The sequence below is a fragment of the Convolutriloba macropyga genome, chromosome 2 (assembly GCF_964194025.1).
Source record: "Convolutriloba macropyga chromosome 2, txConMacr16.3, whole genome shotgun sequence".
Taxonomy (NCBI): domain Eukaryota; kingdom Metazoa; phylum Xenacoelomorpha; order Acoela; family Convolutidae; genus Convolutriloba; species Convolutriloba macropyga.
Genome location: NC_134469.1, coordinates 65,252,575 through 65,278,635, shown reverse-complemented (window position 1 = coordinate 65,278,635; position 26,061 = coordinate 65,252,575). Strand labels below are relative to the sequence as shown.

The window sequence follows — 26,061 nt, the reverse complement described above, 5'->3', positions numbered from 1 at the left end:
CGTCAATGTATACGTCATTTTTAGGAGAAAAAATTGGTTTGTCCTACTGGGACCGGTAAAACGTGCTCATCATTTTGAGAATTCCTTGTCTTAGAGTGTTAAAAACTTCCGATTAGCGATGATAATTTGGTGTTCTTTTGTTTTCATTCAATTGCCTAGATGTATGTGACTGCTCTTCATTTTGTTTTTGTTTTGTCAATGAAAAAAAGGGGGTGGTTTTTTACCAGCTGCCAGGAGTGCTTTTTAAACAAAATTAGATATTTTGCTGCAGCTCAGTATGGTTTTTTGCATTGAACTTGGGCAATTATTTTGTCGCTGTTAAATTGTACAAATTTGCTATTTTCAACGTAATGAGTGCTTGCATTACAGTTTAAAGCGACAGTTTTCCATCGAGCAGTTCACTTTGTGTGGGAAATTATTTAACTACTGTGTAAAAAATCAATTGGCTTTAGATTAGAAGGCGCGCTAAATTTGTATTAGCGCCATTTTCGTTTCCAAAGTAGGCATTATTTTCCTTCAAATGTTACCCATTCAGCTTCAAGAGCAGTCAAGGATGGAACATTTTGTGCCTAAAATGTAAACCTTTTCCTATTCCCAATTAAATTGGTGTTTTATCTCTGTTGAACCATTTTAAACGCAAATTTGTTTGTTGACTTGAAATTGTTTCATCCTCAATAAAAGTTTGCTTTAAGTTTCTAGCGCCTCTCAAGCCAATCGTCAGTTTCGAGGAAGTTAAAAATCAAGTTGGCCGTTTTCAGATTTAGTTCTTTGTTTGTTTAACTCTTTCTAACCGCATCAATGAAATGGTTTTTAAGCTAAAAGCAATGGCTTTTGTTGGTTTTACTCTCGCTGTTAAATATTTACGTGCAGTTGTTAACTAGCTTTTAGTGCTAATATAGAGAAGACAGTTAGCAGTAGTAGATGTCAATTTGTTCCATTGCTACTATTGGTACCATTTCCACCCCACCAATGGAACATTGAAGCTTCTGCTGATAGGAGGAGGAAGCGATTATCCCCTGCTATTAAAGACGTATATTTCTGTCTACTGTCGAAAAGCAATCGCTCAAATTATTTAGAGACCTTTTCATTTATCAGCCCTCCCAGGTAAGTGACGCTTTAATTTAGGCCTCCTACTCAATTTTTTACTTCCGTTCGCGCTGTACACTGATATATGCTCGGGTTTTTACCCTAGTGGTACTGTGAAGCTGAAATGACGCTGTGCAGTATAATGTAATGAGGTAGAGTTCGTGAGTTACAAAGGAGTTCTAGTTGGTATGTCTTGTATTCTTGTGATCTTTCGCATTTCGATTGATAAAAAATGAGGCTATGCTTTTTTGTCCAATTTGAACACAAAGGAAACTCACGCTTTAAATCGAACGTGAGCCACGAATGTTCCTGTGTTCGAAATTAACGATATTCCAAAACTGTGAAATTATAGTTCTCATTTATATATTCGCTTCATCGTTGAGCAAAAATACTGTGGCTCCCATTGAAGACGCGGCTTATCAACTAAAACGAACCCAGGTTGAGGTTCCAGGCGGAAGTGACCTCGGATCAGAGTCAAGTTCAACGCACAAAGTGTGTTTCCAGACCAAATCTGCAGGGTCTGAAATTTGGTTCGAGCGCACAATAGTATGATCAGAGCTTCGGTTTCGAGATGGTCTGATCAGAGGTGACTTCCGGATGGTAATGGTATGATCAGAGGTCATTTCTGTTTGATCAGAGGCAGATTGACGCACACAGTCTGATCAGAGGTTACTTTTGTCTGGCACGGTCTGATTAGGGGTCACTTCTGGATGGCACCTCAACCTGGAATATATATATATATATATATATATATATATATATATATATATATATATATATATATATACATATAGTTACTGACATTTTGCTTCTGATTTTTCTACTCATTAGAGGTCAAGCAGATCAATTATCGGGCAGACAGTGTATATGAGTTTATGAGTTCAATGAATTGTATCTAATTATTGCAAATTAAATATCTAAGTTCAAAGTAATCATATATTTTTTAATTGCTCTTGAACGTAGTTCATAGCAATTTTTGTAAATTGTAAACTTGTGTGTCTTTTTATGCAGAACTTTCGCTTGACAATTTTGACTTTTCGAGTGACTTTTACGCCCTTGACTTTTTGCGTTTCGCGTGATCTAAAACTCTCTCTCAATCACAATTTCAAGCAGCTGAACTCAATTGGCGGCAATTTAATACAAAAAGTCAAATGAAAAGGGCGTCGAAACTGGTGTCATTTTTTACTTTAAAACTTGATAGTGGTATATGTTAACCTCTAATGTGGTTATTTGAAGCCCACTATTGAACTTCTTAGTCCCATTTAGGCTCCCCCTACCTCCCCCCTCCGACTGAAGCAGGCTGCAACTGATTAGAGCTCCAACTAGTCGTTCGAGAGCAATTCTTCCGACGTTTAGTCGGTTATGTTTAATTTTTAGTTTCATAAAACTAATTTTCAAATGCAGGATGATGGATTTCATTATTTTCAACAATTTAGGAATGACATACTCATTCAGTTCACAGCTAAAGTTCTTAGGACTTGCTACCTAATTTCATTATTCAGAGGTCACATATCAAAATATTGGTGTTCAGAGAACGTGTAATTTGTCTTATCTTAATTTTTAATATATTATGGTTTGAGCGCCATTTTCTCGCAAAATTTATCGAATATTTGTTTTTGTCTGTATTTGTCGTTCCTTCCTCTAGACATGCAACACATTCTTGACAAGAAGGGGTGTCAATGTTTTTATATGGAGATATGAATGAATATTGATCTATCTAAAAATTTAAATTGAAGTCGAATGGTTTTCATTAAATGACATTATTAGTTTTCTAAAAATTTACGATTTTTTTACTTCGCGGTTTTGTTATTTTTGTCTACTTGTTACCGAGTCTCATTAAACTCTGGTCCCATGCTTTTTTTCTAGCGGAGTACAAATTCATTTGTTTAAATTATGATTTATTTGACGCTATTTTTTTTCTTTGTTATTAAGTTTTTTTAAAAAAAAATTGACGTTGATTTTTGGTTGTAAATAATTTTTGGTGTTGTTATTTGATTTTATTGCTTGTTTTGTTTTGTAGTCTAATTATTGGCAAGTATCATCGGCCATCTAATGCTGATTTTTGTCCCAGTGATTTGAGTTGGAACCAGTTTATATACACCAATTATTTTTCAAGTACATTTGAATGAAAATTCTTGAAAATTTTCTTTCTCTTCCTCGTTTGGCAGACAATTTAAGCCAAAAATTTGGATCAATGGGATCGGGATATTACGTGCAAACGCACATTACAGAGCCTCCTTGTTTTAATTTCTAAATTGAAACAAAAGTTATTTATTGAACTTCCGGCTTCATTATTTCGTTCAGCCTAAGCACATACACTATGTTTTATTTCTTCGTCAAAGCTAGAATACCTGCTGCTCAAAGTTTTTGTGCCGAATTGAGCAGCTATAGTGAGGCTCTACTAGTCATTTAGCGGGATATTCAGAAAATTGTGTTTTTTCTCTGATTAGTTAAGTGCCAATTTTTAAATCAGATACTGCTGCTTTGCTTAAACGAATGGCAACGTGCTAGGGAAGCCTATTTCTCTCTTTTTATGAAGTCTTTACTTTGTCGACCCTCCGTCTATCTGTCAACCTTGTTGCGAAAAAGATTTATTTTTAAAAATATATGAAAGCCGTTTCCTTGATTAGAGAATACGCATACTATTTAACTTGAATAATGTTGTGACTGGGGTTTTGTGAAGTTGTGTATTTACTCCTGTTGAGTATGTGCTACTAAAATGGACATTTTATACTAATGAAATGTACTGTTACTAACTACCGAGTAGTGGTCTTTGATTAAGGCCGAGAAGCAGGCCAGGATGGTTTTCCATTATGCTTGTCTAGAATAAAGTAACAAATGATCAGGAATTAATTTCCTCTCAGACTGAGTACTCCCGTCTTCGCATGCAAAAAGACGAATGGTCTCGGGGCCTACTAATCTTGATCAATGAGACAAATTTTTCTCCTAATAAATTCTTCTTCTCCATTAAAAAAAGATGAAAAATTTAGATATTGCTCCTCAATCGCAGTCCTCAAGGTTTGTTGCTCCACTTATAGATGTTTTGGAAGCATTTTTTGCAAAGAAAACGGAAACTTTATGTGCCTTACAGTTGGAAATTGTTCAAGGATTGTTTCATCTTCATGCCCTGTTGTACATCTTGGAAAATGCTTCTTTGTTCTTCTTAGCTTAACTGATTTGATAATATATACAGGCAAAAAAAATCATGAATAATTTGAAAATAGTAAGACCCGGTATATAACTTGTGTAGCAATTATTCACAATCTTGTTTTTTTACCTTCTGTTGTACAAATATCGTATTAAGCGTCAATTTTTGCCGGTGCACTTAACTGATAACACATTAAGTCAAAAGCCAATCAGCGTCTTTTTTTGGAATTGGTATTTGATTGCTCTTGAACACAGGCTGAAGAAATTTTTGTAGTTTTCCTGCCTTTTAATTGATCAGCATTGATTTTCTGCATTGATTTTAGTATTGATCAGTTTAACTTCTCGTGTGCTTTTTGCCCTTCAGAATTGCGTGATGTGATTTTTTGTTTCATTCAAAATATTTGCAGCTAAACTCAATTGATAGCAACTTACTACAACTAAAGAATTTTAAAGCAGGAATTGAAACGCGTGAAAACAATTTGGAGTAGTTTGAGTTTTGAACAAAACTGGAGAGTTGAGAGGAAGGAGAGTGGTCTTTTTGTTCGTTTCGCAATTTTCGAGAAGCAAAATTGCAGGTGTGAAAAAATTTTCTCCAAGTGAGCGGACTTTCTTCATCAAGTTCGGCTTTTTCAAGCAGCGTTTTTTATTTCAACTAACCTTTTGGTTAATAATATTGGTTTTAGGATTGCTTTGATAGTTATTTAAAAGTTTTTTTTAACTGTTACTAGTTATTAGCTGCTTTTGAGGTTTTTCAGCCATTTATGCAAATTTTGACCGGTATTTGTTTTATTCATTACTTCGGGAAATTTAAAGACGCCTATTGCTCAGAGAAAGTTTTGATAGCAATTGGGTAAAGTTCAGCTGGCAAGAACTTTTTTGCAACAAAAACCTTGTCGAAAAAAGAGCAATTTGGAAAATTTTTCTCGTAATATATTGCAGTTTTTCAAGGTTTCTTAAAAATTAGACAGGTATGTGACCCTACTGAGACTTTCTTGTTGCTGTCTTGACATTTTAATGGTCTCAGAGTTCGTAGAAATTGTTTTCTTTTCTATATCCACGTTTATTATACTATGATGTAAATGAATTTTATATGTTTTTCACTTTGGTTTGTTTATGGGGCCAAATAATTCATATATTCACTTTCAACTGCTTTTTTCATTTTATTTATCGGTTTAAATAGTAAGTAGTTTTCTGAAATTTTGTATTTGGTAGAGACGACAGATTTCTTCGGCCGAAGTTTTTTTTATTAGGACCCGAAAAATCGAGAAGTGAATAATTTTCTGATAAAGTTGTTTTGACGATCAAATTCCAAAAGCGGAAATAGAGTTTTCCTTCTTTTGACAGAGAGGGAGAAATTTAAGTGTATAAAGGTAAAATATGCTTAGTTGGATTAAAATTTGTATTCACGTGTCTATTTTTGGTGCTGTTTTTTTTTGGTTTTTGAAGTTATTATGGTTTCATAGAGGTTGTTGTAGTTTCTAGTGGCAATACTGAGGTTGGTTTGATAGTGTTTCAAAGTTTTTGAATAGTGTTTGATAGTGTAAAAAGTGTGTTTAGAGCTAACTCGAAAATTTTTCGACTACTCTGCGGGTTTTGAAACTTTTGAAACAAATTTTGGCCCTTTGTACTGCTTTTAAATTATAATTTGAAAAATTTGATTCTATTGCTTTTAGGCACTGTCTACAAATTGGATTCAGTACAAATTTGTTATTTATAGAAAATAAAAAAAAATGAGCAATTGGATAAAAATTTTGCAATTTAATAGTTTTCCTTTTATTTTTTTTAAAAAAAGGGGTGTTTTTCAGCTTAACATATATAGCTCATATTTGGTGGGCATTTTAATAGCTTTGTTTGAGTGAAACAAACAAAATTTTTTTGTGTTTGTGTACTTAAATATCTGAGAAAGATAGATACAGTTTACTGTTTCTTAAGAATGAGTTCTAATTTTTAAGTCTTTCAATTATTTTCTCTGAATGGAGGCGTTCTGCCAGGAAACACTATTGATTTGAAAGGCTAGGTTTTTCTGGCAAAGACAGCTTTGAATTGTTTCCGGAATTCTTTCGGTTATGTTTTCAATTTTTTAATGTTCTCTATCGAATTATCATCGACAAGAAGTAAGTGTTTTTGTTGCGAAACTTCTGAAAAAGTGTACACTGGAATTATTTTTTGCTATTTTCTTGAGCAGACAACTATAAAATTGAGCTTCAATTTGTCCTTTGAGAACAATTCGTTCGATATCTCTCGGTAAGTTTTGAAATTTGAATTACCCACGAGGTTTTAATTTTAATTTCTGATAAGATTTTTTTCTCTCTTAGAGTGACATTCTGTCCATACAGAGAGCGAGAAAAATAAGTGTGAATGTAGGAGATACGCGACTAATTTTTTTTAATCATTTACGGTTTTTTCGAAACATTATTTTAGTATTTACTTTTCAAAATGTTTTCTAGGTTTTTCTAAAGCATATTAACAAGTGACTCTATGATCGGCGGGAACTTTTGAGTAGTTAAGCCCATTTTAGAAGAAGATTTTAGCGGTTTTTGAGCTCTTCTCATGCTTTTTGTGTTTGGGGTTTTTTTGGTTGAAATTATCTTTTATGTTGGTTTTCGTGGACGTTTAATTGGCACTAATTGTTTTCAAAAATATGAGAGATATTTGTCTTGCGCCTTCTTAATATTTGTTTTGCTGTCTTAAGATTAAATCTAGTTAATTACAAGTCTCATGGGCTGCTGATGAGGCATAAGTGACTCAAAAAATTTGGTGTTTTTGTTGTTATTTTTTTGTGTTGTCAATAACTTATGAGGCATAATTTAATATAAATATTATATTGAAGTCCTGGCTAGTGGCGTTTATGACTCTTGCGCTATTGTTATCAAAAAATTATCAATGTGATCTAACATTTGATGAAAGTGATTTATTTTTAAAAACCGGATATTTTTTTGCCTCTTCAAACAGAAGTTTTTAGGGTCGTATGCTTTGTTGACTATCAAATATTGCTTGGAATATGGTAATGTTCAGGTCCTTTATTTTATTCATTTCTTTGAAATATAATTAAGGACGTGCATGTCGTGCTCTGATTAAATCAACAGGTTAATTTTCACTTTAATTGAATATTATTTCCGGTCAAATTTTAAGGACAACACATAAGTTACACATCTTCTTCCGATTCAAATTGTGTCATCTCAGTTTATGACTTCTCTGCTTGTTTAACTGCTCTCAAACAAAGTTTGTATCAATTATATTAGTTCGGTGGTCTTTTTACACAGTTTTTTGCTTGATCGATTTTTCTTCAGACCTTTGAACTTTTCGTCCTCCAAAACCAGGTAAAGCCCGGAGAGCATTCAGTTACTAAACAGCTCTCGTACTGCCTTGCGCCTTACTGGTCTCTAAGTATGCAATTCGCTGAAACCTTTTGAGGAGACAATTTTATGGTGTGAAGGCGGTTCGTATTTAAAAATTTGACCTCCCCGCCAGTCACCCCCCCCCCCCTTCCCCGCCCCACTCAACCCCCTCTCTCCAACACACCCACGCTCCACCAACTGACGATTTGGTGCTCCCTCTCGTCCACCCCTCCCAACCCTACCCCCCCCCCCCCCCCCCCCTATCGCTTGAACCCCTCCTCCTCTATCGCTTGACTCCCCTTTCTTTTTGTTTCCACTTTCTCCCTTGTTGTGGGTTTTGATTTTAATAGTAGGAATTATTTTAAAAGGCTGGATTAGTCTTTGTTTTGTCTATTAGTTTCAGTACAACTATCAGCTTTAAGCCGTGTTAGATTTAGCCGCGTCAAATAGTATGCCATCAATTAAAATGTTAAAATGCTTGCGTACATCTGGAGTATCCGAAGTGATTGTCGACTAAGTCCATGCATAATTCATTAAACCGTATTGCGTGCATATGTAACTTCAATAGTTGCAACAGAAGGGAACAAATTGCGCTGAATTTAATGAATTTACTTACAACAGCCTCAAAAAAGTCAAACTTAAGAACTACTTCTTTCTTTAACTATACCATTCCAAGGGTTTTAGCACAGTAATTCGTTTTTCATGATTTTTTTTACTCACATCGACTCATAACGCCGCAGAGTTATACCCAAATCGCCACGGGCAAATCTGCCCAATCTGCGTGTCTTTTGTTCCTTTTTCCTAAAAAATACAATGAAAATGCAACATCATTTCGAAAAATAGTGCTTTAACAAAATCGGGCAAAATTGAAGCGAATTGAGCAACCCGTTTTTGCAAAAGTGTCCGAATTGTCCGCATGCTGATGCATGCTGATATTCGCGAGTCATGTACAGCTGTTCTGCTCGATTTTAGTATCTCTTTTCCGCACTCTGCATAACTCTATTACGCACTGAATGTATCTATAATCAGCAGTTAATGCATCTTTAATCCGCAATTGTGACTAATTTATTTTTAATTTTTGATCATTTAAAAGTGGTTAAAAGCCTTATTATATACCATAATACCATATCTGGCTTGGATATGTTTACCATACCTATCATGAATTTCAAAAAACCCTCAATTTTGTCATGTAATTTGAATTTATCTGTTGAATCACTTTTTTCTTTCTGGTAAGAGGCGTGAAGCAGGCAACATTTTATCAAATCTTAGCCAGTATAGTTGACACTCACCACCTTCTCACTCCTCATTCTGGATCCTTACTTCTCAATTCAAGATTACATCACTTTTCCGAAATTACTAATTACATCACTTTTCATACAGAGGAATTTGTCAGAAATTAATACCAACAATACTCTTGATACAGAAGGACTTTTCAGAAAAAAATAATATCATCTTTGATATAGAGGCATTTTTCAGAAAGTAATAATTAAAAGGTACCTTACTTTTCATACAGTGGGACTTTTGAGGAAATTAGTAATTACATCGTTTTGCATGCAGCCGTATTCACCCCTCCACCCGTCCCAACCCTACCCCCCCCCCTATCGCTTGAACCCCTCCTCCTCTATCGCTTGACTCCCCTTTCTTTTTGTTTCCACTTTCTCCCTTGTTGTGGGTTTTGATTTTAATAGTAGGAATTATTTTAAAAGGCTGGATTAGTCTTTGTTTTGTCTATTAGTTTCAGTACAACTATCAGCTTTAAGCCGTGTTAGATTTAGCCGCGTCAAATAGTATGCCATCAATTAAAATGTTAAAATGCTTGCGTACATCTGGAGTATCCGAAGTGATTGTCGACTAAGTCCATGCATAATTCATTAAACCGTATTGCGTGCATATGTAACTTCAATAGTTGCAACAGAAGGGAACAAATTGCGCTGAATTTAATGAATTTACTTACAACAGCCTCAAAAAAGTCAAACTTAAGAACTACTTCTTTCTTTAACTATACCATTCCAAGGGTTTTAGCACAGTAATTCGTTTTTCATGATTTTTTTTACTCACATCGACTCATAACGCCGCAGAGTTATACCCAAATCGCCACGGGCAAATCTGCCCAATCTGCGTGTCTTTTGTTCCTTTTTCCTAAAAAATACAATGAAAATGCAACATCATTTCGAAAAATAGTGCTTTAACAAAATCGGGCAAAATTGAAGCGAATTGAGCAACCCGTTTTTGCAAAAGTGTCCGAATTGTCCGCATGCTGATGCATGCTGATATTCGCGAGTCATGTACAGCTGTTCTGCTCGATTTTAGTATCTCTTTTCCGCACTCTGCATAACTCTATTACGCACTGAATGTATCTATAATCAGCAGTTAATGCATCTTTAATCCGCAATTGTGACTAATTTATTTTTAATTTTTGATCATTTAAAAGTGGTTAAAAGCCTTATTATATACCATAATACCATATCTGGCTTGGATATGTTTACCATACCTATCATGAATTTCAAAAAACCCTCAATTTTGTCATGTAATTTGAATTTATCTGTTGAATCACTTTTTTCTTTCTGGTAAGAGGCGTGAAGCAGGCAACATTTTATCAAATCTTAGCCAGTATAGTTGACACTCACCACCTTCTCACTCCTCATTCTGGATCCTTACTTCTCAATTCAAGATTACATCACTTTTCCGAAATTACTAATTACATCACTTTTCATACAGAGGAATTTGTCAGAAATTAATACCAACAATACTCTTGATACAGAAGGACTTTTCAGAAAAAAATAATATCATCTTTGATATAGAGGCATTTTTCAGAAAGTAATAATTAAAAGGTACCTTACTTTTCATACAGTGGGACTTTTGAGGAAATTAGTAATTACATCGTTTTGCATGCAGCCGTATTTTTTGGAAATCAAAGGTCTTTGAAGAGGAGTATCATAATTTTTGTCTCAATTTTTGTCTGGATTGGAGAAGAAACCTTTTTTAAAACGAAATAATCCAAATCTAACTATTTGATTACTGAATGATTACAGTGTCATTGGGTTAATTAATGCTATGCGGCTATTGCATAACAACCAATTGGTCAGTTATAATTCACTTGTTCCAACCAACTGGAATTTTCGTATGGCCATTGTAATTATTGTCATTTAAGCTGTCGAACATGAAGGTATCGTGCCTTTATAATCGTTGACTTCTTGGGTCGCTATGAAGCAACTCAAATCACACCATAATTATGATATTAAAACCCTTTCACTCTGTATATTGAATGTTATGGCACTGCCGGCTCATATCGTTGAGTAGCTTACTTATCATTTGCTTGTTCGTGGATTCTAAGGGACGTAACGTGTGCAATTGTACGTTATTGAGATTGAAATCATTTTTTATGCTCAATTATTACCGCTGTAAACCTCTTTCATATGCTCAAGTGTGCGCACTACGTCAAGCACTATAGCTTATTATAGATAGTTTAACTGCGGATTAAAGACCAGTTCAAAAAAATACATAATTAAACTGAGCGATGAAGTTCTACAGGACTTGTCACCTAATCTCCAATTTGAAATCATATCCATTTCGCAAAAATGAGAAAACCACTGTTGCAAAAAAAATCTAAACTTGGCTCCTAATTTTGCTCTTTTTACGTATCTAATTTTCTAACAATTTTTACTAAGGATTTAATTTTGCGGTATATCTCTGCGTCTTATTGCTTGTTGGATTTCTGCAAATAGGTTTGCATTAGTCTCTGCTCACAAAATTGCACTGCATTCCTCTGAAGTCATGATTTGCGCGAAGAGCAAACGTAAGCGTCAATTAAGGTCAAATTATAAGCAATATTAGTTGAGTAAAACTGAACAGATACTTGAAAATCCTTGCGCTCATCTCAAAAGTTAGTTATTTTATAGACGTGAATCTTCTTTTGCTTGCTTGAAATGTTTTTTATTGATCTTTGAATAGGAAAAAAAATTGAATAGGAGTCTTGAATTTAGAATTGACACACTGATAATTCCAAGGTTAATAAACAAATAATAAGTATACGAAAAATATACGAATAGAAAAGTGGTAGAATTTTGATTTTTTTTATTTGTGTCAAACAAAAAGTCGTACAATGTGCGAGTTAGAAAAGGATATTGATTACTTAAATTTCGATTTGTAAACATTTTTAAAAGATGGGAAGATATATCGCAGCTTTCTCTCCGTATCATGCTAACGGCATCCTTGTCTTCTCTTCAATGTTTTTATTAATATGAATATCACGAGTTGTCCAAATGCAGAATTGTTTTGCTTTGAACCAAAACGCTTTTGTGTTTAGTTATTCATAACTCTCGCACAAGCAGTTTCTTCCATTTTGAAAGTATTTAGAGAATAAAAATCTCGTCAAGTATTTAGAGAATAAAAATAGTTTCATGGAATGATGTAAGAACTGGGGCGCAGGAGACTTTCTTTTTATGCTAAAAATAATCCCACGGTGTTAGAAAACCGAAGTGAATTATGTACAAAATGAAGAACTGGATGTTTTCCCTTGATAAAGCCGTTTGTTAGGTTGAAAATACGGGCATGATTCAGCTGGCTAAAAAATATTTGGTGAAAAATCACGAAAAGAAAGAAAAATTTTCTGCAGTTCCTAAATGCATAATGAAAGCTTTGTGGATTATATTTAAAGGAATTGCATTCGAAAAAGGATCTCACATGATATGCAATTCAAATTTAGAGTGATCGCATTGAAGGGTGTATGTGAAACGATATGAGCAACCAAGGCAATGTTTTCAAGTGGATTTGTAATGTTTTTGTAAGTCCTCTTGCCCATATTTTTAATCGAAAACTTATATTTTTGTTCCGACCCCACTTATTGCGGGGAGGCTCAAACGGAATTTTTTTGTTGAGTCAATTTTGTCCGATCGATATAATCATCATAGAGAATCGTGAGTGATATTAATGAAAAAGTCTTCGAGCTCTGAATTTGCGATAAAAAAGATTTGTTTAATTAATTCCTTTTTTTGAGGAGTTAATGACCCTTAAAGTTTTGTGAACAATTCTCTTTGTGTGTGGTTTTGTTCACTTTTAGCGTCATTTCTGCTCACTTTTCTTTGTGTCAACACGTTAATTGAAAATTTTGTTTCAAAAAAAATAAAATATGAACCAATTTGGTGTTCCAAAAAATGAGAAACTTTTAGAGAAAATATTGAGAAAAATTTTTACTGCTTCGAAACTGTGTTTTTGTAATTTTTTTTAAATGTTTTGTGTTTCGCTTGCATTTGTTCTTTTTTGCAGTCCTATAGCTTTGTTTGGTTGTTAAAAAGTGGAAAACGTTTCCTAAGGAGGAGAAAACGAACCTATATAAAGCAACGAAGGCATAGCTGATGGCTTTTAGGACTTGGAATATAGTTTTTGGAAAAAAATTAAACGTTAACCGTTTTTTAAAATCATTTCTATAAAACTGTTGGTTGGTACCAAAAGCCCATATTGTCAGGTCCCAAGTGCTTAATATTGAAGCAAAATTAGACTGGATAGTCTAATTTTGTTTCAATATTGCTTCAATATTGAGGCAAAATTAAACTGGATGTTTTCCCTTGTTAAAGCCGTTTGTTAGGTTGAAAATACGGGCATGATTAAGCTGGCTAAAAAATATTTGGTGAAAAATCACGAAAAGCAAGAAAAATTTTCTGCAGTTCCTAAATGCATAATGAAAGCTTTGTGGATTATATTTAAAGGAATTGCATTCGAAAAAGGATCTCACATGATATGCAATTCAAATTTAGATTGATCGCATTGAAGGGTGTATGTGAAACGATATGAGCAACCAAGGCAATGTTTTCAAGAGGATTTGTAATGTTTTTGTAAGTCCTCTTGCCTCTATTTTAATCGAAAACTTATATTTTTGTTCCGACCCCACTTAGTGCGGGAGGGAATATATGCTCAAACCGAATTTTTCTGTTAAGTCAATTTTGGCCGAACGATATAATCATCGTAGAGAATCGTGAGTGATATCAATAAAAAGGTTTTCGAGCTCTGAAATTTTAAAAAAAAGATTTTTTAAAACAATTTTTTTGGAGGAGTCATTGAGCCTCACATTTTTTAAGATAATTCGTTTTTGTGTGTGTTTTTGTTCACTTTTAGAGTCATTTCTGCTGAATTCTCTTTGTGTCAAAAATTTAACTATAAAATGTTTTGTAAAAATAAAATATGAACCAGATTTGTGTTCCTAATAAATGTGCAGCGACAGAGGTAATTTTGGTCTCAATAAAGAAGTTGACAAATTAAAGACTTTGAATCTATCGGAGAACCATTTTTCAATTCTTTATTTTTTTTTTATTTCAATCAGAGACAATTCACAAATCCTGTCTCGCTTTCATTATTGATATACTCCACCTATGTTTTTTTTTGTTTTTGGGGCATCATAGTTCTTGGCTTTTATTTCTTTGAAACTGTGTTTTTGTAATTTTTAACGAAGTTTTGTGTTTCTTGTGCATTTGTTGGTTTTTGCAGTCCTATAGCTTTGTTTGGTTATTAAAAAGTGGAATACACTTCCTAAGTAGGGATAGATGAACCTATCTGAAGCAGTGAAGGCATACTTGATGGCTTTTAGGGCTTAGAATTTATTTTTTGGTTAAAAAAACGTTAGCCGCTTTTTAAAATCATTCCTATAAAACTGTTGGTCGGACCCAATAGCACATAGTATCAGGTCTCAAGTGCTTAATAGAATCGAAAATTAGTTTGGTTAGTGTTTAAAAATAGATTTTGGTTTCCATGGTTGGGTTTTTGACTTAGATTTAACTATGACTTAGATTTAACTATGTCAAAAATTTAACTATAAAATGTTTTGTAAAAATAAAATATGAACCAGATTTGTGTTCCTAATAAATGTGCAGCGACAGAGGTAACTTTGGTCTCAATAAAGAAGTTGACAAATTAAAGACTTTGAATCTATCGGAGAACCATTTTTCAATTCTTTAAATTTTTTTGTTTCAATCAGAGACAATTCACAAATCCTGTCTCGCTTTCATTATTGATATTTTACAAATTTTCATTATTTTCATTATTACAAATTTTCATAATTTTTATTTTGAATTTGTTTTTGAAGTTTTTGTGCATTTTTGATGTAGTGTCTAATTTTCACAATATTGAAGGTTGCCATTATCGTTGAAAAGATTTTGATAAAATTATGAACTAAAATTAAAGAAGGTTATTAGCGAATAGCGTTTTGTTTAAATGGCTAGTTTCTTTTTGCATTCTTCTTTTGAGTTCACAAATTGGCCTGTATCTGTTGTCGTTTTAGTAGTGCTAAGACACATTCTGATAAATAAATGATCTCGTTACACGTTCAATGTGTTTCGTTGGAAGCCAATGGTTTTAGTTGCTTTGTTACTAGGAGTTGTCTTTAATGTTTTTTTAGTGAACATTTGTTATTAGTTATTGTTTTTGTTAGTTGTTACGTTTTTATTGGTTAATAGAGTTGTGATTTTATTAAGTTACGTGTTAGTTTCTGTAAACTACCTTATCACAAAGCAGAGAAATCCAAGGGGCTTTGAAAAGGGGGTTCGATTTACCCTAGTCAATAATTTTTTACTGATGTGCTTAATTTTTAATAACTTTCCACTTGCACTTTTTTCAATTTTCTCGTTTTTGCCGGTAACTTTTTTTCATTATATTGCCAAGAAATTTCTGGAGAGAATTGTCAACCAATTTTTTAACAATTAGTGCGTTTGGCAATCATTCGACCGAATAGTGTTTTCTTAGCCGTGCAAAAGTATCGAGGCTGAACTTGATCTCACCATGGATCCTTACGAGTAAAATATTTAAGTATTAATGGTGCGCGGCCTTTTTGAAATATTTTCGCATTTTAAGCTCGTTGTTTAAACCTCTGGCACGAAGCTCAATTCAAGTCTCATATGTTGGCTGATACTGTTTACAAAAGTTGAGGCCCAGAAAAAAAATTTTGTGGTTTCAGAATAAAGCTCATGGTTTTCTTTGGCTCTGACCAATTGTTTTCGTAAAGCTAAGGTTTCTTATGTTTTAAATTGCTATACTTTCTGTAGTTCAATGACACGGTCTCAACACTCAGAAATCCAATTGGAGCCTAGAAAATGCTTTCAGTTGTTCTCTAATGTCTCTTATAACTTTGAATTCATTTGTTTTAAACTGTCGGTGAAATTTTTAACTTTGCCACTAATTTCTCTTATTTGTCTCAAGTTCTGGCATGTTCTTAGTTGGAGCAGACGGAAACCAATTCATGCGAGTTGTATGGTAAATCCTGTAACGGTTTTATGTTTAACTAATGGTTTCTTGGTTTTGATAATACCAGTTTTCACATTTTGAGCTGAATTGCACATTTTTTATGTACATTTTTCTTTCCTTGCCGGACTATCACCTTATTGGCAAGTCCGACTGAAGAAAAGCATAGTTGGAAAATTGCATAGCGTTAAAAAGGTGTCTAAGAATATTTTGATTGTTTTTGTTGAAAATATTTTGCCTTTGAGCTGAGACACAGACCTCTCGCAAAATTTTTTGTTTTTTCCTATGTTTGCCTTTTTTATGTGGTTGTAAGGCATAAACTTAATATTTACAGACCTAAATAGCTTCCCGAGGACATATAAATGAACCCACTTAAAGGTGTTAGTGGAGAGCTATTTGTTTAAATGACCTTAAAATTAACTTCAAAAAAACATCTTCTCATCTATCTCCTTTTTGCTTGAATTTTTGTCTCCATGTATCTCAATACCAAAAATAAAAAACCTGACCTACTTTCGTTGATTCAATTTTTATTTTTTTGGTTGGTTTTATTTTTTGACTGATGGCTTCGACTATTTAGTTTTATAAAAATGAATCTTCGAGATTTCCTACTGTTCGGTCTTTGAGTTTCTTTTGTTGTCATTTTAAATTTTTATATGTTGAAATGGTAAGTATGTAATGATTTACAGTTTTTGCTGATATTATTTTCAAATTTGATTGCCTTGAACACATGAGTGTCGTAAAATTGTTGATCAAGTTTTGTATTCTTTCTGTGTTTGTTCTTATTTTGTAGTCCCGAAACTTCGTCTCATTAACAACAGACACAACTGGCTTCAACGAATGATGCACCTAAGTCTTTATGTTTTTTGGTTAAAAACGTTTGTCTGTCACAACTTTTGAAAAACTCTGTTTTCGGAAACATAATAGGATTTTTGAGCTTCGCCATCTTTTTAAACCTTTTTTGGGTCGATTTGTAGCTTAGTCTCTGTAAATACAGGCCACAAGCCGTTTCCAGTACGCTAGGTTTCGAAAGGATTTAGTCCAATAAATTGTTTTTGGCTTTGTTACTACTGTTACTATGAGATTTCATAAAATTTTTAAATTTCATAAAATGTTCGATTAATATTAGTACATTATAAGGCAATTTTGTTTTCTTTTTAAATTATAACATTAATGGTAATTCCCATTGGCTTTAAATATTGATTCAAACGTTGATTCACAATTTTATCGAAACTTTGACTGTGCTTTTTACGATTTTAGTGACAAGTTTATGGTTTTAACGGCGTAACTGCCATTTTCGTGCAAAGTTTGAATGAATTTTTATTTTTGCAGGTATTTCCTTTCTTTTTGTAGTCGTAGGACGTACATTGGATAATAACAGGTCTTAAATGCTTCCTATTGAGACCCAAATGAAAATTTTAGTGTTTTCAGTTAATTTCAATTGATATTAATCAGTTTGAATTTAATTGTTTTCGAAAATAGAAACGTATTTTTGAATTTTGCACCCTTTTGTTCTTTTTTGTCGACCTGTTACCCAGTCGCACTGAGAACAGGTGCCACGTCTTTTCTGATGAAGTATTGGTTAATTTGGTTTGCTTAAGTTTCATCTGATGCAAGTTTGATTTTGTTATGTTTTTCTTTTTAATTTAGTCATCGTGTTTTGGTCGTAATTAATGTTTGTTATTTGATTTTTAATTATTGTCTTTTCTAGTTTTTCTATTAATAACAATTTTCATTGGCTCTCTAAAGTGGCATTATTTTTTCCATTAGTGGTTTGTTGAACGATGTGTGTTTTTGAAAGTTCTCTATCTCTTTCTCATTTGGTAGCCAATAAACTCAAGAATGTGGATGAATGAGGTCGGAACATTATGTACGTACTCCCAATACTGAGCCTCCTTGTTGATTTTTTGGAAACATAAACACTTTTACATCGTTTCGGTGGTATAGTGTTTATCTGACGGGGTTCTAGGACTCAGGCATGTAGTCAGTTTGTTGATTACTGGGGCGAAAAGATAAAAAGTTGGTTGAATAAATTGTTCTGCTTAATTGGAAATCAGCCAAGCTTTAAATGTGATGATTGATTTAAAATTTAAGAAATTAAACAATCGATTGTGCTGCAGTCTTCATGAATAATGGACTGAAATTTCACCATGAACTCATTCTACAAACAGATCATAGCGTAGACCAGAAATAAATAAGAAACACAACCAAAACTCTTGAAGGCTTCAACAGAAGTTGAAGGTTTTTCTGCACGTGCTAGCGTCGTTAATATATACTTCAAATTGCCTCTCGTTATCCAATGGAATAGCAATGGAATAAAATAATCCCCATAGAGCTATGAAGACAGATCAAGTTTTAGTAGCAGAACAATTTTCAGAGCTCCAAATGACCCTGTTCTCCACAATGAGTTACACGAGAGATGATAAGACGAGCTAATGCCTTTATGGAAATTGAGAAAGTTTAGGCAGGATTTCTGTATATATGCGCAACAACATGGCTTGTTCGAGTATGTGCGTAGCACAGTTTGTTCCATTATAACTCTCAAGGTTGCCAAAACAATCACCAATTTTTGCCAGAGAAACCGTTGGGAGTATCCGAAAGCGAATTTTAAGCATTGGAGAAAATTACTTGTACTTTTGAACCAAAAGACATGCATTTTTTGGCAGACATGAAGAAAAGCTCCTCTTTATCTCATTTTAGAAAGATAAGTGTAGTACAATTTGAAAGACACCGACAGATACAGACAAACCTTGCAAACAAAAACTCCACACACAAACATTAACACACGAGAAACCCCAACACCAAAAAAAAATTAAAATTTTCTTTTCGGCAATTGATCTTTTTTCATGGTTGGTTCGTCACCGTTCATTTAGGACTTTTTTCTAAATAACTAGGCGTGAAGTTGTCGATCTAATTCTATCGGTAATTATAATTTTGGCCCTAAACTTTGAAATAAAACATTTTGAATTTGTTTTAAATTTTTTTCTTTTTGATGTTTCATTAGGATAATGCAACAATTAAATTTTTTAAAACCTCGCAAATGTACCACCAGAGATTTGAAAAACATAATTTTGGTTTCGTACATATATAAATCCGCAATTTGTAAAATATAATAACGTATTTTTCTATATTTTATAATTTATTACAATTTTTACACACTGCCTCTATTTGTGTCTAAAAAATAAACGATCTAACTCTCTCTCTCTCTCTCTCTCTCTCTCTCTCTCTCTCTCTCTCTCTCTCGCTCTCTCTCTCTCTCTCTCTCTCTCTCTCTCTCTCTCTAAACGATCTAACTCTCTCTCTCTCTCTCTCTCTCTCTCTCTCTCTCTCTCTCTCTCTCTCTCTCTCTCTCTCTCTCTCTTTCTCTCTCTCTCTCTCTCTCTCTCTCTCTCTCTTATTTTCTTCCTGACTCCTAAAAGCGCAAAAAACGCACTCAAATATTTACAACCTCAACCAGACGCACACACACCCCGACACCTGAGTTTATTTCAAAAATTTTTTTGGCAACTGATCTACACTCATTATTTGTCAGTGTTAATTTATGTCTTGTTTGTTCACATCTGAAAACTAGGTGTGGACTTCTTGAGGAAATTTTGTCGGTAATTGTAAAATTGACACTAAAATTTGAAATAAATTTTTTTGAAGTTTTTTCCAAGCATTTTGTCGCTTCTGATATTTCATGAGTATAATGGGCCTGTTTACTCTTTTCAAAATTTTGCATATGTGTTACCAGCTAAATTTAATTAACACACTTTGTGCTTTAAAAGGCTAAAACCGCAACTTGTAGCAAACACTAAATAATTTTTCTCATTTTGTAAGTTTTCTGACAAATTTTACACCCTAGCTCTAGTTGTGTCAAGCGTAACGTTAATGGCTGTTCTTATATGGTAAAATTTAGGAAATTGAATTAATATTAAAGATCATTATCTTTGACGACTCATGTGTTTGTATGTTTCAGCCGAATAATTTCACGCAGACAGATCAACTAAGATTCTCTGCTTTTTCTCAGTGAAGAATGCCATTCGCAGCTTTCACTGCTTAGCAACATACTCAGTGAAATCCCTAAGTAGAATCTTGTCTAAGTGTTGATGAAGAAAAACAGAAGACAAGTTGTGGGTAAAAGAATGTCCTCTGAATCATACAGCTTCCGATTGGTGGTGTTGGGTGGGGGAAAAGTGGGCAAGACGTCAATCATTAGCCGAATGCTGCACAACACGTTTCCGCAATGCTACGTAGAGACCGTGGAGGATCTCCACTATAGATGTGTCAAGGTAATTGCCTGAAACTTCCCCACATATCACTGTCATGCAAGATCTGGTACTCGGACACCATATACTTTTTTAACCAGCATGACATTGACTCGTGGGCTCGCGCAACAAAACTCAAAACAATGATAGAGGCCTTGAATTTTACACGTCACCGTAACGATGCTTCACGACAGGTCGTTAAATTATTATTTTGATTCAATCGCATTTTTGATAATTAACCTTTTTGTCCCAAGATATCGGTTTCGGCAACACCTAGTAACGTATACTTAGAAGTGTTTCGAATGGAAAAAATTGCCTATACAATTCTCCCTTAGCATGGAAAAGATTGAAAATACTCTTTGTTACCGAATTCTTAATCCGCCTTCCTGGTGCTGAATATTCGTTTACTGAGCGTATTGCCTTATAAATGATATGAACAACCGCCAATTCACTTGGTTCATAAAATTAGACCACTTGTGTTGCCTTTTCTATTCCTTTTGCAAGTAGAAGCATTTATAAACCTGTCACAATATATAATTGAATGCCCGACATTCGAGCAAACTGAAATAGAGGAGCTAATTGAATGAAAAGTGAACACTTTAAAATTATTCCAACATCATTTTCTGGGATATTGCACATTTGTTTCGAAAGGGCTTCAGTCTCTTATCCGGGCCGAGGTCTTGCGGTGAATTTTCGTAAGAAATGCGGTGAAAAAAAATAATTTTCACCGCGTATTTCTTACATCTTTTTGCGGTGAATCGCTGTGAATTATTTATTATTTTCTCAGTATTCTTACAAAAAAGAATAGTCACTCTAGGGGTTTGAACTTCTAACCTCCTGCATACCTACATCATCTTAATCCACTGCGCCAACTCTCACTAACATCTTAAGTATTTCTTGTGAATTTAAATCAGATTGAGTAAACGATGGGAAGTGAATGTGGTGAATTTTTGTAAGAAATGCGGTGAATTTCGCGGTGAATTTTTGTAAGAAATGCGGTGAAATGTGGTGAATTATTTTTTTTCACCTTATTCACCGCAATCACCGCATTTCTTACACAAATTCACCGCATTCACCGCATTTCTTACAAAAATTTGCCCAAAAACCTCGACCCGGGTAAGAAATAGATTGCTCTGAGCGTCGGCATATTTTTGACTCCTTCTGCTGTCTTCTTTTTGTTGTGCGCCGGCTTCTTTTCACCATCTCGCCGCTGTCTTTACAACACTATATGTTTTCACTATTTTCCAGAACGCATTCATTGGGCAGCATTCTTTAGAACATATGCGAATTTTGAACTGCAATTTCTTGGATGCACTTAAAACATCTAGATTGAAAATTGATGACCTCTTTGTTTGTTCTAAATTGTAGTAAAGGCAATCAGAATCTTCGAGGTGATGCATAAGAGCACAATGTCCACTTCATAGAACTGCTCAGTATGATTCTGGTGTCTACGATTTTCCTCAATCCTAATGAGTTGCTTTTTCTCCATCATGCTATTTCTTGCCATTAATGGCGAATTTCATCAATACGTTTTGATTTCCCGTGTCGAATTTTTACCCCAAAAAAAAGATGTAAGATTAGGAAGGTAATCGGGGAAAATTTTAACCAATTCCTCTCAAAACTCTCATATCATTTTGGGTTAACTCGATGCAAGAGTGGGGGTGATGGAGGTAAAACAATGCAAGAGTAGGGGTATAGGGGGTAAAACGATGCAACAGTAGGAGTAATGGGGGTAAAATGACGCAAAAGTAGGGGGTAATGGGAGTAAAACGATGCAAGAGTAGGGTGTAACGGGGTGTAAAACGATGCAAGATTAGGGGTAATGGGGGTAAAACGATGCAACCATAGAGGTATTGGGGTTAAAACGATGTAAGAGGGGGGTGGTAATGGGGGGGGGGGGGGTGAATTGATGCAAGATTAGGGGGCTAATTTATTAAGGCGCAAAAATTTTTGGCGTAAAGTTCAAACCTAAACTACGTACATGTTAGTCCCAGTAGGAGTGCCGTACTGCTATAGAACGTTTTTATAAAAGATTGGAAAACTAACAAAGGTGACCTTTTACAATCTGCACTTGATAATTTCAAGTTTGATTTTTTAGACCAAAATTAAAGCCCACATGTCTCCAGTGATAATAATGGTAATAGAAATTATATTCCTGAATAAATCTTAAGCCGAGTTTTATCATGTGATTTTTAAGCACAATATTTGTAAGCTACGCAAAACTTAAGATCAACTTTTTTGCGTCAATTAGAGGGGAATTTCAATTCCCCGCACTCCTCATTACCCCCCTTATCTTACATCGTTTTACTAGCTAAAATTACTCCCTTAATTTTACATCTGTTTGAGGGTTTATTTTTGGGGGAAATCTAACAATTCTTACTTACTCCAATGACCCCCCTAATCTTAAACTGTTTTATCCCACTGAAATTGTCCCCCTAATCTTACATCTTTTTCTAGGGGAGGGGAGTAATTTCTGGGGTGTAAAATCTAATAAACCCCCGACTACCCCAAATTACCCCGCTAATCTTACATGAATTTACCCCCCCCCCTCCCACCCCTAAAATTACCCCCTAGTCTTCCATCTTATAGGGGGTAAAGCCTAAGAATTCCCGTGATTACCCGTCAATACCTCCAGCCCCCCCCCCCCCCCCCACAGACAATTACCCCCTTCTTTTACATCAATTTTTGGGGTACTCGGGTGTGGGGGCGGTTAATTTCGAGACGGGTTTCTTTCACCGCTGTTGGCAATGATGCGTTCTGCGAACGGTTTCCTTCATATAGTCGTGTACAGAACATGATTCGGAACGTATATCATATTCTCATGTACGTTTCGTTGCATTCTTCTCTCTGAAAACCTCCTGCAGACATCTTTTGAAGAGGTTGAATGATGAAGCGTATTGTGCTTGGAACTCCTGATTTAGAAGTTGTTGTGAAGTTGTTTCTCGTAGTTTATGTTTTACTCTAATTAAAAGATTTTAATGAATTGAACTGTAAAGTTCGTAGACCAATTTATTACGAATCTGATGAAGGTTGTTTTCTGTATATTTTGAAAAAAAATTAAGAAAATTTTCTATTCCTTATTTTTTTTCAAAATAGCGAATTCGTTATTTTAAATCTTAATTTTGACTGCTTCTGTCCATTTTTAATTGCTCTTGAACGAAACTCATAGCAAGTATTTTAAACGTGTTGGTCTTTTTTATGCAAATTGTTTGCTTGACCATTTTGCGCTTTTCATCTAGAACATTGTCTGACTTCTCAAGTGACTTTTACACGCTTTCGTTCTTCATTTTTGATTGATTTCTCTAGCTCTCACTCCGAAGTAAAGCTTCTCAAAACTAAGGGCTAAATAGCACGGTCGTCAGTGCATATGGTTATGAAGAGGGAGGTCAGTAGTTCAAATCATGGTGGGGTCAAATGTCTTTCCACCCGCCTGTCGTTCGAGAGCAATTTTTCCGACATTAGTCGGTTTATGTTTGATTTTTGTATTAATTTTGTTCTAAATTTGTGTGCTTTTCGGTCAATTGTTTCTTGTATGATTCCTTATTTGGAACCATTCCTTGAACTATTTTTTCATTGTCAAGTATTTAAGAATCTAACATACAATTTTTTTGTATTTTTGTTTCTGCCATTCTGGGTGTTTATTCTTCTTTTCTTTGTTAATTTTGTTTTCCGCGTCTGTTATCACTAACTGAGAGCAGCAGCAGAGTAACAATATCAGCAGCAAAATGATTGGAGAGGCATTTTAGAATATCATTTTTTTCACTGTATAGATTCTACTGCATACATCTTTGCAGAAAAAAATGTAATCAAATTTCAATTTTTATTTTTGTTTTGTTCTTTAATATCGGTATGCATCTTTTGTTTCGTTCTTTTTCCCCGGTACAAATCTATTGTCTTTTTAAAACTTGTGAAAATTCTTTTAAAAGGATTTAAAGAATCCTTTTAACTGTTTTAACAACTGTTAAAAGGAAATATTTAAATCAGAATAAACATATTCGATCATATATCAATCGCCGCTTTGATGCAGCTCAAGCACTCAAAGTTAACATCTATGTTTTAATTTTTAATAAAGCTCCACAAACAGGGGTTTAAAAAAAGCTGCAACAACAGAAAATTGTAAAATAATAGATACCCCGATGGTAACCTACAAATAAGAGGATTTTTCAGGCAAATTTTTTGCCATCGCAATAGTATTGTTCCATATTACCGCAAAAAACTCTTTGTTCAAGAACAATTGGAGAAATATTTTGCCGAAAGCTCCCTTTTACCACTTAGCCCACCAAAGCCGACTACCAATATGTCAGAATCTGTCTCGCTTAATCTATACAACCTGCAGTCTACCATTAAAAACTGGTGAAGCTTCCCCCAACCATCTTATAACCAGTCTAGAATACCCGATACTGACTCGGAGAACTACAACATCAGAAATGTTTGCCTACCACAACAGCCAAGAAACGACTATATAGCCTTTAAACCACAGTCCGAAATTTCGGCTTCACGACCAAAAGCTACTAATATACACAAATACAAATTCTAATGCATTTAACTTCTCGTCTCTCGCTTTATACGGCCGAACACAAATAAGCATAACACACAAAAAACTCGATAAATAGAACTTACACGAAAATACAAAAGTCTACTTCTCCACAACGAGAGGGCTAATTCGGATAGTTCCTTCACTCTTCTCGCCCTAAACACAATTACTTACACTGGAAATACTAACAAAGCCATTTCCTCAAGCTATGTCTACTTGAGAACTAACTTTACCTGCTACTTTAGCATAGCCACAAAACTCCCTCCATCAGGAAAAGAAAAAGAGGAAAGCATAGGCCATTCACCACAACTACAGAAGAAAGTAAATTAATCAAAAGTCTAGTTAACAACCGATCAACCGATCGGCATGGGAGAGACCGCCCAATCTAACTAACTTACGCGTTATAACTCGGTAAAAATTTTTGTTCCCCAAAAAAATTTGTAATTAGGCCGAACTGCATCGCCTAAATCACTTCAGCCTTCTCGCGTACAACTGAGTTAATCTCTCTTACTCTTCAAAACTTCTCCTGATCAAGCTCTAACTTCAATTTCTTTCTATCTAAAACTAAACAACTGTCACACAGTACAGTCATTTTTTAACCTCAATTGCTATATTCTTTTTAATTTGAGCACAGTCTCACCAATATTCAAATACCATTTCTTCGAGCCGTTCCTCTTGGAAACTTAATTTCAACAGCTCACAGCAGCCAAAATCGAAATCTCAACCAGCTCACAGCAGTCTAAACCAATTTCTCAACATACTCACAGCATTTTTTTCAAACACAGTAGACTTTCAGTTCACTGCACTAAAAATTCTCGATTGTCAACACTTAGGTAGGTACAAATAACTTCTCAAAAAAAATTTGAAATTTTATTTCGCAGAAAGTGCTGATACTTACTGATATAAACAAAGCTTTAAGACAAGAGAAACAAGATTTCATGGTATTTTCTACAGTCCCGACCGTATTCTCTGCTCACATATTTGTTGTGCATGAGTTCTTTGCATTAGAAAAGTTAACAGTGACCTCACTGCTCTTTTTTAGCTCACAATTTTTCGACTCCAAGCAACACCAAAAATCTCTGAACTAATTCATACTGATATAGTATACACAATAAATCTGGACGCTATTAAGCCTCCTACGGTATCAACTTCTTTAAAGACCTACTTAAATTGGTTGAACAACAACAAAAATTTGCAAAAAAAAACAGAATATTTATAATAATCATTTCCTCAAAATCATCAACCTGTTCCCATAGTGACGCAACTAAACAATCAACGCTGAAAAAGTAATCATTTAAACTTTTAATAGAAAATCATAATCACAAGAAACCAAGCATCACTCTTACTCGGTCAATACTACAGCCAAATCTGCAGATAGTTCTCGTACTACAGGACTATCCCACCCCCGCTTTACCAGAAACTGAGTAATACCGTACCCAACTCATCCAATTAATTTTGCCAACACAAACAATACTCAAAGTTCGGA

General features: G+C 34.4%; 1 protein-coding gene across 1 annotated transcript in view; it reads left to right on the top strand.

Moving 5' to 3' along the window:
* The first annotated feature begins 307 nt into the window (after window positions 1–307).
* Window positions 308–26,061, top strand: part of LOC142334971 (GTP-binding protein Di-Ras2-like) — a 61,287-nt gene continuing 35,533 nt past the window's right edge. The window contains exons 1-2 of the mRNA XM_075383299.1: window positions 308–1,104; window positions 19,753–20,065. Coding sequence (XP_075239414.1) covers window positions 19,883–20,065 — 183 coding nt within the window. The 5' untranslated portion in view covers window positions 308–1,104; window positions 19,753–19,882. The remainder of the gene's footprint in view (window positions 1,105–19,752; window positions 20,066–26,061) is intronic.